At 28.2% G+C, this 15,657-nt stretch overlaps 1 protein-coding gene across 7 annotated transcripts in view; it reads left to right on the forward strand.

Annotated features, from left to right (window-relative positions):
- The window catches only part of LOC108552350 (uncharacterized), a 199,079-nt gene that overhangs the window by 165,755 nt on the left and 17,667 nt on the right, over nt 1-15,657 (forward strand). For all 7 annotated transcript variants that reach the window (XR_001890547.1, XM_017906851.1, XM_017906854.1 and 4 more), the window contains 2 exons: nt 7,765-7,884; nt 12,252-12,523. Coding sequence is in view for 6 of the 7 variants with exons in the window: in XM_017906851.1 (XP_017762340.1) it covers nt 7,765-7,884; nt 12,252-12,523 (392 nt within the window). In the remaining variant the exon portion in view is untranslated. The remainder of the gene's footprint in view (nt 1-7,764; nt 7,885-12,251; nt 12,524-15,657) is intronic.

Genomic DNA, 15,657 nt, shown 5'->3' on the forward strand with positions numbered 1-15,657 from the left:
ACTAGTAAGAATTTCAATTGCATAAACCAAAGATTCAAGAAACAAATTAAATGATCGTGCTTAAATAATATATGAAAAAACGAAATATGTTTTATCACTGTTAAATTCAATACATTTATTATTACTAATTATTTCAATGTAAAAGAGCCTTTCCAAATCGTTTTTATTATTTTATTATTATTATTTATTATTATTTTATTATTAATTTTTATTATCATTTACATTCTTCGATCAAATAGCAAATAACTGATTCAAAAATAACCAGAATCGATCGATTAGTGTCAATTCCGATATTTATCTTGTGATCATTTTTAATAGATAAGAAATAAATTCGAGAACTCAAAGGAAATTAATGAACCGTAGAAATTATTCTAAATATTAAATTTTCAGACACTCGATACACGATACACGTCAAATTGTTCTAGAAAGTGGAAACAGTCGGTATTTGATAGACGTATGGCATAGGGAATTTTCCATTTCGCACCAACGCTTGAGTCACTTCAAGTGGTCGTGTGTCTCAGTGAATTGCACTCGAATGTAACAAATAGCACCTTTGATAATGCTTTTCACTCTTTATAATTTATGTACTGCGACTTCTAGTTTTCCTATTTATTTGTAGACACGTACGATCTTCCGGTTTTATTTACATAACCGCCATTGATATCAAGTTTGGAGAGTTTGCAGCACTGGTGCAATTTCACAGAGAGTACTAAACGTGAGAAGTACCATGTTAGGTTTTTAAGATTGGACGTAAATTTTATTATTACTTTTACCGTCTCAAATTAATTACGATATTATAAGTATTATTGTTTAACCAACAGGTCCTTGACTTTTTGCTCTGTCTACGTAATATATCTTTGAAATATATTAACATCCGACTTTGTTCGAAATATTATAAATCAGTGGGTAAATAATATAATATTTGTAATATTTTTAATTATTCTTTTATGCAATTTACATGTTACTTCTAGATTACTAATCTATAATTTATACGTTGTATCTATAAGTATTATATTAATAATGTAGAATTAACATGCAAAAATTATAATGATGTCATTTAATAACTATAACTTACGATTTACATGTGATTGTTGCAGCTATGAATTATAAAGTAATAATTTTAAATTTAAAGGTAAAAGGAATATATATATACAATTATTTCTTAGTAACTATATTTTACAATTTATAAGTAATTGTTGCATCTATAAATTCTAGATTAATTATTTACAATTTATATATTAAAGATTAGAGTGTTATTTAATAACTAAAATTTAAATTATATATGTAATTATTGCATCTGCAAATTATAAAGTAATAATTGAAATAATTTTAATAACTATATTTAAAAATTTACATGTGTTTATTCATAACGTTTAATGTTTTTAAAATTAATAATATATTAATTTACATGCACTCGTTGCATCTATAAATTTTATTGTAGATAATAATCTAAAATTTACACGTGAAAAGAGTGCAACGCTATTTAATAAGGGAAACCTGCAGCCAGAATTTTGAAAAATAAAAGTATAGTGATTAAATGACGTTTTCATTTATTACAACAGGAAAGCAACGTGTCACGATTTGTTGACATACACGTGTACATGGATAACCGTAATAAAGATGTTATCTGTAGTATGCTTGGGATAGAAGGATATTAACAGAGCGGGAAATCACTATAGAAAACATCATAAAATCGTACGTGCTAGTAATCTGACGTTTATAGGAAGAATATTGCTTTCGAAGAACGATGCCTCTGCTAAATATATCTTGTCTCAAAGTTCCCGGAGTAATAGCTTCCTGACCCAAATCTCGACGAGATCACGAATCTGCTCGAGACAGGAAACCAGTACGTTAGCATCAGGATATAGACGTACTAAATTCGATTGAATGTCCTCTCATAATCGGTAAAGCCTAATTAAATCTCAATGAAGTAAACTGCTGCAAAAGATTGGTCACACGAAGCTAAGAAAACTAAGGTAAATTCATTCGTTACTGACCCACTTCTACTGTCTATACAACGTAATGCACCCGTGAATCCTCGACTTCCCCTTAACAAAGCGCTAGTACAAGGTAGAACATCCGTGTCCAACGTATCGAAGCATAAAATGGAGGAAGTAGAACACTTTCACATTCCTCCATGTAAATACCATCATTTAAGTACGCTTCAGTTCGTGTTATGGAGAAATTTTTTGTTTATATTTATTAATTTGTTTATTGTTTATTTACTTATTATTTATATTAACCCTCTCACCAGTACAGCCGAAAAATTTGTGCAAATAATATGACACACGTAGTGAGAAGTAAAATGATGAAATAATTCAACGGTATATATGATATTTGCGACACTATTGGAGATACGAACCGTGGTGGCGCTAGTGAGTTAAATGGCAAATCGTCTTAAAGGCTGTCAGAACGCTTACTCGTGAAGAGGTTAATAGAAAATATTGTATTTCGTTTTCTTTCGTGTGAGGAATATATAAATTTTTACATAAATTTTAGTTTTTTATTTTTTACTTATATTAACTCTTTGTACTCGAGATTGCAGTTTAATGTAATTGTAAAGATTAATAGTCAATATTTATTTAAAATGATGTATCATAACGATACGTGAAGTGTAAAAATAAAATAATTCTGTAAATTAATTTCTTGTTATACTATTTTGAAAAATGTCGATGTTATGAAGGATAAACTTCAAATTACTATTTTTTCTTGTTTTATGGGGTAAGAAACATTTTGAATGCAAACGGTTAATAAAAGATATTGTACTTATATTTATATATTTTATATTTATTCTTTCGGCATAAATATTCGTGTGTTTTAATAAATATAATAAAAAATAAGAAAAATAATAGAAAAGATTCAGTGCTAAATATTTAAGTAATTAAATAAGTAATTGTTTCTTCTTACTATCGAAGTAAAAGTTGCATTGGTTTTATCTGTTTTATGTTTTACTATATTTATGTTTTACATAAACTGTGTATAATATTATATCGGGACACCCTGTATAGTAAAGAAATATATTACGTAATAGAAATAATAATTAAAATTGTTATAAGTTTAATTTTGGTTAATAATTAAAAATAACATGACTTACATAAAACTAAATTATATTTCTTTTTCCTTAAGAGCAATTATTTAATTATTTATTGCAGCAAGCTTTTACTTTAATAATTAATTTGTCTCTTTTTGCTAAAAAGAGATAATTATTAATAAAAAAAACACAAAAATAACACAAAACAATTTTTCAAAAAAATTAATCTTCTAAAATCCTAGATTAATGCAATTGAAGAAAAAAGAAGATAATTACAATATTCAAGACATGAAAGTACAAAAGGAAGCATTTAGTCTCATATTTTTTACTTATTGTTTAAAAAAATATAAATACAAATTATTACAGTTTTTAACTTTATTTCTCTAGGTATATTATGACGAGAAATTTGTTTACCTTTCGTAGCATGAAGCTAAACAACACTGTACTATTTGCTTAAATGACCACAGTTGGGGACTGGACTATACCATTTATCGGAGAAGTGGATTTCCACGAATTAACCGGTGTAATCTGACTTCAGCTCACTTTGCTGTGAGCACGTTGAAAGTAAGAGTGAGAAACAATAAGAGAGAGTAAGACAGTAAAATACTATTGAACCCTGTCCTCTGCCATGTGCGATTCGTCTCGGGGTGTACCATTTTTAGGAAATTTAAAATTAGTTAAAATATAATCATGCTTAGTATTATTTTAATTTTAAAAAATCTGAATAATTTGACTTTTATTCATTCAATCAAAATTAGTATTGTAATAATAATGTAAGCAATATACAAATTTTTCTTTTCTTGCTTTGATAGTATATTATTAGTTCAGTTATCGTTGATAGGAATCGAAGGTGGCCCTGGAGTCTACTTCCAACGAACGAAAAAATTGATGATCATTTAAGCAGACAATACTTGTGTAGTATGTCAAATCTGGGCATTTTGAGCAGTTTTCAAATTTCATTATTTTAATTTCTATAATAATAAAATTTCATTATTTTAAATTCTATAATAACAAAATTTTATTATTTTAAATTCTACAATAACAAAATTACATTATTTTAAATTCTATAATAATAAAATTTTATTATTTTAAATTCTATAATAGCAAAATTTCATTGTTTTAAATTCTATAATAGCAAAATTCCATTATTTTAATATTATTTTTAAGAGTTATTTGAAAAATAGTTATTGTGGAATTAACAAATATCATGAAGTATTTGACATAAGGAATAAATTAATATATGTACAATTCAGTAATTTGTTCCTCACTTTATAAAATAAATTATTTGCCTTTTGCTATGGTTATTTGTTAATTGATTTTACTGCTTCTCATTAACACTATTATTATATTTATTACTACATTTGTTACGGATGTTACTTCAGAATCAAATTGTCAATTAAAAAGTAAACCTCCTTTTCTTAAATAACCAATTTTTCTATTTATTATTTAATTAACCAAATAAATAAATTAACATCAATTAGAATATACTACTTACCAAATAGTAATTCATATTATTTAAAATCTTAATTTTTAAATTACTATTTAAAGTAACTGAGCCATTCACAAGCCAAAGTGATTAACTTCATTCAAAATTTTTTGATATTCCACTTTCTACATTTAAAATAAATTCCTATTTTCTTCCTTTTTTAATCCATTTGGCAAATGAGCGACTCAGTTATTACTCAGATATTATACTAAATTTGTAATTTTGTACTCGAAATAAATTTGAAAAATATTAATCTTCTACCCTCCATGTGATAATTATGATGAGAAAAAATGTTTACTCGACTTGCTAATTATTTCTCCCTTTATTTGCATTAATTCCACCTTTAGCTCAGAAATATGTTTGATCTGCTTGGAATTATCATAACGGTAACCTTGTACGCTTCGATTCGTCACACGTTTTACTGCAATCAACTTCTTACGTGACAAGCACAAATTTTGCACAATTAGCAACGATTTTTCTGCACCGGAATTTCAACGCGGATGCAATGATGCAAAAACTGACACTAATTAACGGAAAATTAATGCACAGCGAACACTAACGCTTTTACGTCACGATTATAGTATCACCAACAGAGATGCTTGCCCACCTGAAATGCTTACAAGTATAGTTGTTGAAAAATTAGATTTATCGTTACGTTAAACGTAAGATCACTGATGCATTTATGAAAAGTACGATATAACGATATACTTTCTGTAAATTACTGACATGGTAATTAATCATTGAAATGAAATTTTTATTCATAAATATTGTGTAATTAAGAAATGGTAAATAGTACCTGTAAAGTACTGTCATTTTTATAGTTTGATGTTCCTAGCTTAATACCATTTACGTGTATTATTTTACTTTACAGGATAACAGTTATTTTATTAAATCTCGTTATAGTTTTGTGTATCAGTAATATTTTGAAATATTTAGTAATGATATTGAAACAGATTAAACATCATATAAGCTTTGTTAATTTTTACTGTGTTTCTAGAATTGAATATTTTAACGATATTTTCCATAAATTATATTTGTATTAAAAAGATATTCTGTAAACTTGTTCTCAAATTTTGTGAATAATTAATTGACATAATCTATGTGACAAATGATGATTGATATTTTTTACAAATTATTCTATTTATTTAAATAATATATATTTGTATAATTAATATTATCTTTAAATTTGTGTTTGAAAATATAGTTAATATAGTTTTTCTGATTTTGAATTAATTTCAGGAAAGTGAACTCAGTCTTTGCGATATTTATTATTTACATTTCTCGTGGCTGATATCACAGTTTCATTCGAGTATACATATGTGGTAATCAATGTACATAAATTATGGAAAATGATCATTAAAGTGCAAACACTATTTTGCATAATTGCAAATCACGTTTAAGTCATAATTACATGCAGAATATATTAAATTGTAATATTAATAAGAATAACGGTTTATGAATCCTGTGAATACATAAAGAGGCAGATATTGCACTGATAGATTAGGTTTAAAAATTGGTGCATTGCAAAATTCTTAATTCTGTCGATATTTTCACTTAAAGAATACCCACTAAAAATAGTATTGTTATTTTATTCACAAGATTTATGTTATATGCACACATATTTGATAGAAAAAATGTACATCGTGGCAAACATAATTTGTAAAGTATCTGCAGTACTATAATGGGATTGTACACTATAAATTTTTAATTTTCAATTCATTTCTAAATGAAATTCAAAATGTTATCTAAAATATTAAAATTACAATATTACTAAATATAAAATGAAAAATATTTTTAGAATTAAATCTTTTATTACTATGTTTTTAAAGTACCATAAAATGTATAGTACATATAGTGCAAAAATGTTAATAAATATTAACTCATTTTACATCACAAAAATTAAAGAATGGTCACATACAGTGTGTTTCCTTGCTATTTTTGAAAAGAGTATAAAGTTGTACATTTTAGAAATATATATTTCGTTCACTATACTGAATCATTTTTCATGTACTATCAATTTTTATTCTAACCAAATATTTATATTCCACATAGAATATTGTACAACGCATATTATTAATGCATTAATGGATAAAACAAGCCTTATTTAAGAAAGCGAACATTTGGTTAAATGTTTGTAATTTGAAAAAATTATATCAAATGAATTTTTGTACAAAATTTAAACAGTCGATTAATCTTTTATAGTAGATTTATTATGAACTTCAAAGCTTGTGCTTTCTTTAATACTCCCACACATTCGAATTTTTACCCACCTTCACATTCAGTAGTTTTCGAATTCCATTCTAGTCTCAAAATTTTTTTCTACGACTTCATCCACAAGTCTTTAAAACTTCTGCATAAATTACTTCGGACCCAAAATAATAACTTCGAAAATTCAAAGCTTACGCTTTCTACAATACTCTACAATATTTCACATTCGGTATTCTTCGAATTCCATTCTAGTCCCCAAATTTTTGTCTATAATTCCATTCACGAGTCCCCAAAACCTCCGCATAAATTACTTCGGACCCAAAATAATAATTTCGAAAATTCAAAGCTTACGCTTTTTACAATACTCCCACACATTAAAATTTTTACCCATCTCCGGTATTCTTCGAATTTCATTCTGGTCCCCAAATTTTTTCCTATAACTTCATCCATAAGTCCCCAAAATTTCTGCATAAATTATTTGGGATCTAAAATAATAATTTCGGAAGTTCAAAGCTTACGCTTTCTACAATGCTCCCACATATTCAAATTTTTACCAATTTCCACATTCGGTATTCTTCGAATTCCATTCTAGTCCCCAAATTTTTCCCTTAACTTCAACTATAAGTTCCAAAAACTTCCGCATAAATTACTTGGGGCCCAAAATAATAGTTTCGGAAATTCAAATTTCCGGTATTCTTCGAATTCCATTCTAGTCGCCAAATTTTTCCCATAACTTTATCCATGAGTCCCAAAAACTTGTGCATAAACTACATCGGACCCGAAATTCGATAAAAATTTCAAACATTCGAACACTGTCACGAACGACTACGTACATATAGAATTTCCTTCGCCAGTACCATTTCTTATTTCCACGAGACAGTTCTGAAGATCGATTCTATTCTTAGTGGGTATACGAGTTCTTTGTCCCTGTCTGCCTTGTCGGAAATCACGCTTTGAAAAAAGAAGTCACATTGAAATGCAATTATGAGGGGAATCAGTAGCCGATGAGGTGTCCTAATTGCGTCGCCACATTTTCCAGCATCTGCACTGGTCGAGCCATCACGTGGACTCCTTGGATAGCGGAGGTGGTTTGGGATGGCCAAGAACCTCGAGGCCGCGGGTGAATAGCGCCATCGACGTGGCCGGCTTCCTATCCCAGGTATGTAATCGAATAAAACGAGAAAGCAACAACTCGACCAATTTTGTCGTGACAGAGGGCAAATTAACCGTTCCGCTGATCCACGTCCTTGAAACTTTCGATCGAACCCTAACTTCGTATCAACCTTCCTGTCAATTCACAGTCACGACAGGGGAAGGAGCAACGAATTCTCTAGAAATTGCTGAAATTCCACTGTGTCGCGTAATCGTGGTCGTATGTCATTAACGATGCACTTAAAAAAAAATGTTTTTTGTCAAAGATTGACAAAGATTGGAAATTTTTTCTTATTTCTTTAAATTCTTTCTCTTTTTATGTTTGTTTATTTTTTTTAATAAAAATATTCTCTCCTTGGGAAGAGAAATTGGAATTTTTTGGAATGTTTTGAGGAATTCAATTTTTCGTGATAATTCGATAAAAAGTAATTGTTATGTTTATACCCTAAATTAATAATTCAATACATTCTGCCTATTTAGTATCTTTGAGTATATTTAGTTTGGAAAGAGTTTATGGTTTAAGATAAAAGTTGAATAATTCCATTATTTAGAAGTTTTATTGGTATTATTTATTTTGTAATAAATATTGTTTAGATATATGATATGATCGTTATTAATATATTTGTGATTTACAATTATTTATTTTAAAAAATAAGGTAAATATTGAAAGATATATAAAGATACTGAAATTCATTAATTTATTTTTTAAATAGTAACATATATATGTAATTAACGTTTTTATTGCATAATTTAATATCATAAAACATTCGAATTATTTATAAAATATATTTATATATTTTACACGAAAATGCCTGATATACTATAAAAATTCCAAATTTTTGTATAAAGTTTGTAAAATGAATCATGTTACTAATATTGATAAATACCATTTAGTAACAATTGTCATTTATAACGAAACAAACATGCATGAATTTATTAATATCGATCAAAATAACAATTCCATGTGATACTTTTGAAAATGATCTAATTCAAAAACCCAAATTACGAAATAAATTTGTTTTTTAATTAATTTTCCATCATTTACATTAAGGTAATATAAAATCATTTTCTCAAACTAGTAAAATATAGAATTAGCTAATTAATTACGAATTATTATCTGTATGAATTAAAAAATAATATTAAATAAATTAATTAATTTTCTTTTTAAATAATTAATTTCATAATTTATGGAAAGACTATACTTCATAGTCTTAGCATCTCGAAGAAGGATATCGACAACTTAGGTCATACGTATAATCACCAACGCATTTATGACAATGGTAAAAATTGTTCTTAAATTCTTATTTTATTGAAAATGTCGAAAAATATTTGTTTGCATATCATCAGATTTTTAATACGTTATCCTCCGACGCGCCGGATATTGAAATATGTAACGAACGCGAAAGAGACCGTACAAAATAGACACGTCAAACGTTAAAGTTCAAGGTAGTTGGAGGTGAAGTGTAGTTCACAGGTTGATCAATAAGTTCGTGGTTTACTTGTAAGGAAGTCGTTAAATTCATTTTCTGGTAGCATGGACCGCCGTTTGTAATCACGGTGTATTGCATTTTTTAACGACCACGTTTTCAACTGTGTACCTGTTGGAACCACACCGATTAACATTGGCACTATTGACCTGTAATGTGCACTTAAATGTAGTACACCTAGATAACGATAATTAAAACGACATAATATAAATGAATAAGTACATATAGTTATATTCGTATTTTACACGAAAATGCCTGATATACTATAAAAATTACAAATTTTTGTATAAAGTTTGTAAAATGAATCATGTTACTAATATTGATAAATACAATTTAGTAACAATTGTCATTTATAACGAAACAAACATGCATGAATTTATTAATATCGATCAAAATAACAATTCCATGTGATACTTCTGAAAATGATCTAATTCAAAAACCCAAATTACGAAATAAATTTGTTTTTTAATTAATTTTCCATCATTTACATTAAGGTAATATAAAATCATTTTCTCAAACTAGTAAAATATAGAATTAGCTAATTAATTACGAATTATTATCTGTATGAATTAAAAAATAATATTAAATAAATTAATTAATTTTCTTTTTAAATAATTAATTTCATAATTTATGAAAAGACTATACTTCATAGTCTTAGCATCTCGAAGAAGGATATCGACAACTTAGGTCATACGTATAATCACCAACGCATTTATGACAATGGTAAAAATTGTTCTTAAATTCTTATTTTATTGAAAATGTCGAAAAATATTTGTTTGCATATCATCAGATTTTTAATACGTTATCCTCCGACGCGCCGGATATTGAAATATGTAACGAACGCGAAAGAGACCGTACAAAATAGACACGTCAAACGTTAAAGTTCAAGGTAGTTGGAGGTGAAGTGTAGTTCACAGGTTGATCAATAAGTTCGTGGTTTACTTGTAAGGAAGTCGTTAAATTCATTTTCTGGTAGCATGGACCGCCGTTTGTAATCACGGTGTATTGCATTTTTTAACGACCACGTTTTCAACTGTGTACCTGTTGGAACCACACCGATTAACATTGGCACTATTGACCTGTAATGTGCACTTAAATGTAGTACACCTAGATAACGATAATTAAAACGACATAATATAAATGAATAAGTACATATAGTTATATTCGTGTGAGAATATCTGGTGTCTCCCAAAATTCACGCAAGTTTTGAATTTTGCGCCATTTGTGCATATAAACGGTTTCCAACGAAATAAAAATGACAGTATGACGACTGACAGTTCAGGATTATTAAAAATGTGAAAAAACAACGCGTTTTTATCGTTGAGCAATATTTACAATTATTTATTATAAACTTATATTTTCTATCAGATTTATTTGTTGCGTGAATTTTGGGACACCCAGTACCAACATAATTTCACCAAAAACGCCCTCACATTTGCAATAATTTTCCATCATTTTTTTAAATAATTTCTTTTTAATTTGACGAGTCACTCAATAGCCAAATCCAGTTATTCTAGAAAACAAAATGTAAAAATTTATTTTAAATATAAATCTAATATTTTGACATTGACATTTTTAAAAAATTCGGAAAATAATTAATTATTTTGATTTGCGAAGTGTTTATAAAATCAGTCATTTGACTAGTTCGGTAGTTTTAATATTAACCTCAAATATATCTCGCTGACGTCGCTTCTTACATCGTAACAAATTGATTTTATGTTATCAAGAGTAGGTAAACAGGAACAAAGGCAAATTACCATTTTCAAGTAAAAACCTCATTACCATCTCTCATAAATCAAGATACCGATCAATAGATGAATAATTGTAAATGAAACTGTTTTAATAGTGTAAATATAAAACGAATATCTCGATCAACAAATTTTTCTTTCGATATATTTTTCAATTTTTCATTCGCCTAACCATGTTCCGTGTCATGTGCTCCACCGGTAGTACGCGTTAAACTTCATATTTCACGTAGAATAATCGCGCTATTCGAATATTGTATCGAAAGGTGCATTCACATTGAGATACGGTGTTCAATAATGTTGTATTCAAGTTCTACCGCAGCGCCATCTCGTTGTTAGTAATATTCGCAGATATACATAACGCAATCACAGCGCCATCTCGGTTTTGTTACTATTGTACTTACAGATAAACAAAGCACGATTACATCGTTCAGATTTTGTGCCGAAAAGTATCATTACCGTATTGTGGACCGTATCGTGCAATTTATAGTACGTTCAAATTTTATTGCAGTGTTATATTGGTCTTATTCATATTTACAAACGAGCAAAGCGTGGTTACAATGTTAAATTTCGTGTCAAAACGTGTTACTGTATCTAACCGTGAAATGCAATTTACAGTTCGTTCGAATTGTACCGCAGTGCCATCTCAGTCTTGTTAATATTTAAGAAGAAAATAAATTTCAAGGTTAGATTTCATGTCGAAAAATATCGCGTCGTGGTGCACAGTTAACAATGCATTCGAATTCTACCGCAGCGCCATCTCGGTATTATTAATATTTACAGATAAAGAAAACGCGATTGCATTAGCGGATTTCGTGTCGAATAGTGCTACATTATCGACCACGATTACAGTTGACAATTCGTTCGAATCTTACCGCAACGCTCTCTCGATTTTACCGATATTTAAAATCAACAATGCATAATCACGTCGTTTGATATTTTTCAATAACGTTTCTCCAAACACCTCCAACACTTAAACGATTAAACAGCATAAATCACGTCTAGAAATATAAATAAGATGAGTAAAATTTCAATAAATAAATTATTGAAAATTTCGAATAATGAAGAAAAGAAAAAATTTCGAAATCAGTATATGTAATGAATTAATTGTTTCTATAATGTATATTGTTTTTAATTTCCAGGAATTTCTAAGACGACATGGTTCAACGTCGAAGTTGTGCCGGAAGGTTCGCAGTGCAGATAACTTGCCACTCGCATCGACGATTCGACAACAGGAGCAACGAAATTCGAAAGAGGATGGCATAGATGGCGATAAAGAGATCTTCCTGAAATCAACCCAGGAAGAGAAAGGCGAGGACTCGGAGTCAAAGAGACAAAGCAGCCTCGAGAGTTGTCCAAAGGATAATCCAGATGTCTCACTACTCGATCCAAATCAGCAACAACCGTCTTCGAGGTAAGTCAATTCAAAATATTTATATATAGGGTGTCCCAGCAACGATAGTACATCTGGAAGGCGATAATTCTACATGTAAAAATGAATCGAAAAGAAAAGAAAATTTTTGATTGGAAGCTTCGTTTTCGAGAAAATCGACTTTGAATATTCACCGAATACGCTGATATATGAGTCGTTCACTGCACAAATCGATTAACTCCACTTTTTGAAAAATCTTAAATTTGAGTGTCAAAGCACTTGGTATAGTCATAACTTTTTATATTTATAATAACTTTCCCTGATAATTAAGATTAACACCGTTAAAGGACAAAAATTTTTTGGCCACCGAATAATAAATAATTTATTTCAGAGGTCACTTTGATTAACTCCGTACTCAAATGTAAATCGTTGCAATAATGCAACTCAAATGCACTTGCAAGCCACGAATGATAACGGTGAATTTTTTAGTGCCGTCTTATCAGAATTTAAGTAAAATTTAGTAAAATTTGAATTTATTACTTTTTTCACTTGCCAAATCGATTAACTCTTCCAGTAACATAAAAATGGTAACATTACTAACGATTACCTTTTGACTATTTTTTCTTATAAATTTCATATACCGTTAGATGAAAGTTACATTTATATTTATGCATTCTACAATATTTATTTCGATTTAAATTATAAAGGGAATTTTAAAAAACAATATACATTATTTCATTGCATTTCTCCACTTTTTGTTTTATAGAGTTAATCAATTTGTGCAGTGAACGGCTCATATGGTGGTCCATCCGCCATAACCAAAATAAAGCGCACGCGCACTCGGTGAATATTCAAAGTCCATTTTCTCGAAAACGAAGCTTCGAATGAACAAATTTTATTGTTTTTGTTCGATTCGTATCTGCATCCCCTTTCCTGGTAGTATTATCGTTGCAGGGATACCCTGTATAATGTTATTCCTTCCGAAGTTTGTGTGCCGTTTCTCAGTGAGTGTAAAACTTAACGAAAGGAACTTTATACATTAGACACCGATGCTAATAGTAATGTCCTACTTAAACCTGGATTTATTTGGAACTGTTCGTACAAGTTTGGGAACTAATTGCATTTCAAATGAACGCAGCCTGAAACGAGTAGAAATTAATTTTTTATTAAATTTGTTTAATTATTAATTTCCTTGTATGCTTAGTATGGTAATGGGTGTCCCAAAATTCACGCAAGAGGTAATTTTGATGGAAAACACAGTTTTTTAATACAAAATTTTAAATATTGCTCAACAATAAAAACACGTTGTTTTTTCCATGTAGCGCTCCATTTTTAATAACCTTGAACTGTCAGCTATCACATTGTCATTTTTATTTTATTGACAACAGTTTACTCCACAAATGCCGCATAATTCAAATCTTGAGTAAATTCTGGAACACCCTATATATAATCCCTTAACAAAAATTCGTTAGAAATAAAACAATTTTTGTGAGTATGTATTTTCATAGCAATGAGAGAATATTTAAAAATAATTACTCATGACGTTCAATTTGTTGATATTTTTTTCTTCTTTATGCTGAATGTTTATTGGCAACTGTGCAAAATAAAAGAATAAAATATCTTAATTAAAATTTAAAGGTGTTTGTAATATTTCTAGATAAAAATATTTTATTCATATACATACATCATCCTCTCTTCTAATTTTTAATTCTGCATAGTTTAACACATATAAGTGAAGATGAAGACGTTTATACTTTCATATTAACTAAAAATGAACGTATATCTAGATAAAAGTATAAAAGTAGATAAAAATGTGAAATAAATTATTTCCATGAAAATCCAGAAAAGGAAAAAAGAAAAACAAAAATGATATATGTTTAAATAATAAGCATTATCAAGTTAATTCAATTGGACACAAATATACAAATGTTATAAACTAATATTTTTGATAAAGCAGGAAATGATTTGCATATTTTTTATTCCTATTTCTTGACATGAGTTATAATTCCATCACGTTGCATAAGACCAGTGTCTCAAACAAAGTTCGTCTCCTTTCTTATTAATTCTAGAGAAAACAGATTATTACGTTTAAATCGTAAACGAGAGTTACATATCTAAGTAAGAAAGTTTGCAAATGAATTATGTGCATCGAACTTGGTTTATTATTCTACCTTGACCAACTTTGAAGTGACTCGGAAATTTATAACGTTTATAATATATTTTCTTCCTTTTTTAAATATTTCTTAAATTAGTACAAAAAGATATTGCTTTCTTATTATCTGTTAATTTAAAGTCAATCAAAAATAGTAAATAATCAATAAAGAAATTTAAATTTAATTTAAATTTTGTGATAAAATTAATATTTCTATATTTTTTGTTTTGTGTTGTATATTTTTTGTACTATTTTCATGTTTAATCTAACTTTTCATTGTCCTAATGTTTTACTTACTAAACATACACAAATTTTTTGCAAAAATATTTTTATTTTAGTAAAGATCAAATAATTAAATATAGATAAACTATTAAAAAAAATAGTTATATAGCTAAAAAAATAATTAAGAAAATAGATAAATAGTTCAAGAAATAGATATAAATAGTTAAAATTGACAGTAGAAATATACCAATCAAAATTCGCTTTTGCATAAAGAGATTTGTAAACATTTTGTATACATCAAGTCCAAGAAAATATGAAATAGCTACACAAATCTTCAACCTTAGATCAGCACAATTTTGGCAGACAAAACCAAATAAATTTCAATACCACAAAATATAAAAATAGATTTAAAAAGTACATAAAATCTTGTCCTTATGATATAAACCAAAGAATATTTTAATAAGCCACTGTTAGCTTTTTCACTATTTAATTTAAATACTTGATTTATAATTTTTCTAATAAACAAACAGAATAATTTACGACGTTTTTTCGTATCATAGCTTTTCCATAACTTCTCTGGAGTTATGAAGAGTTTATGAAGTAAGCTGAAGTAAGCTACAATCTAGTCAATGTTTTCCGACGGTTACTATATCTACGTCTCGCGACCCATACTTCAACGGTGCACGAAGGTCTATCTATCTTCAGGGGCGTAGGTTGAATGGACAATAATGAACGTGTAGCACACAAAGTATATTTAACTTAAAATATTTAAATAATAAACTATTCGAAATGATAAATCGTT

The sequence above is a fragment of the Eufriesea mexicana genome, unplaced genomic scaffold, assembly GCF_001483705.2.
Source record: "Eufriesea mexicana isolate 0111107269 unplaced genomic scaffold, ASM148370v2 scaffold6248, whole genome shotgun sequence".
NCBI lineage: Eukaryota > Metazoa > Arthropoda > Insecta > Hymenoptera > Apidae > Eufriesea > Eufriesea mexicana.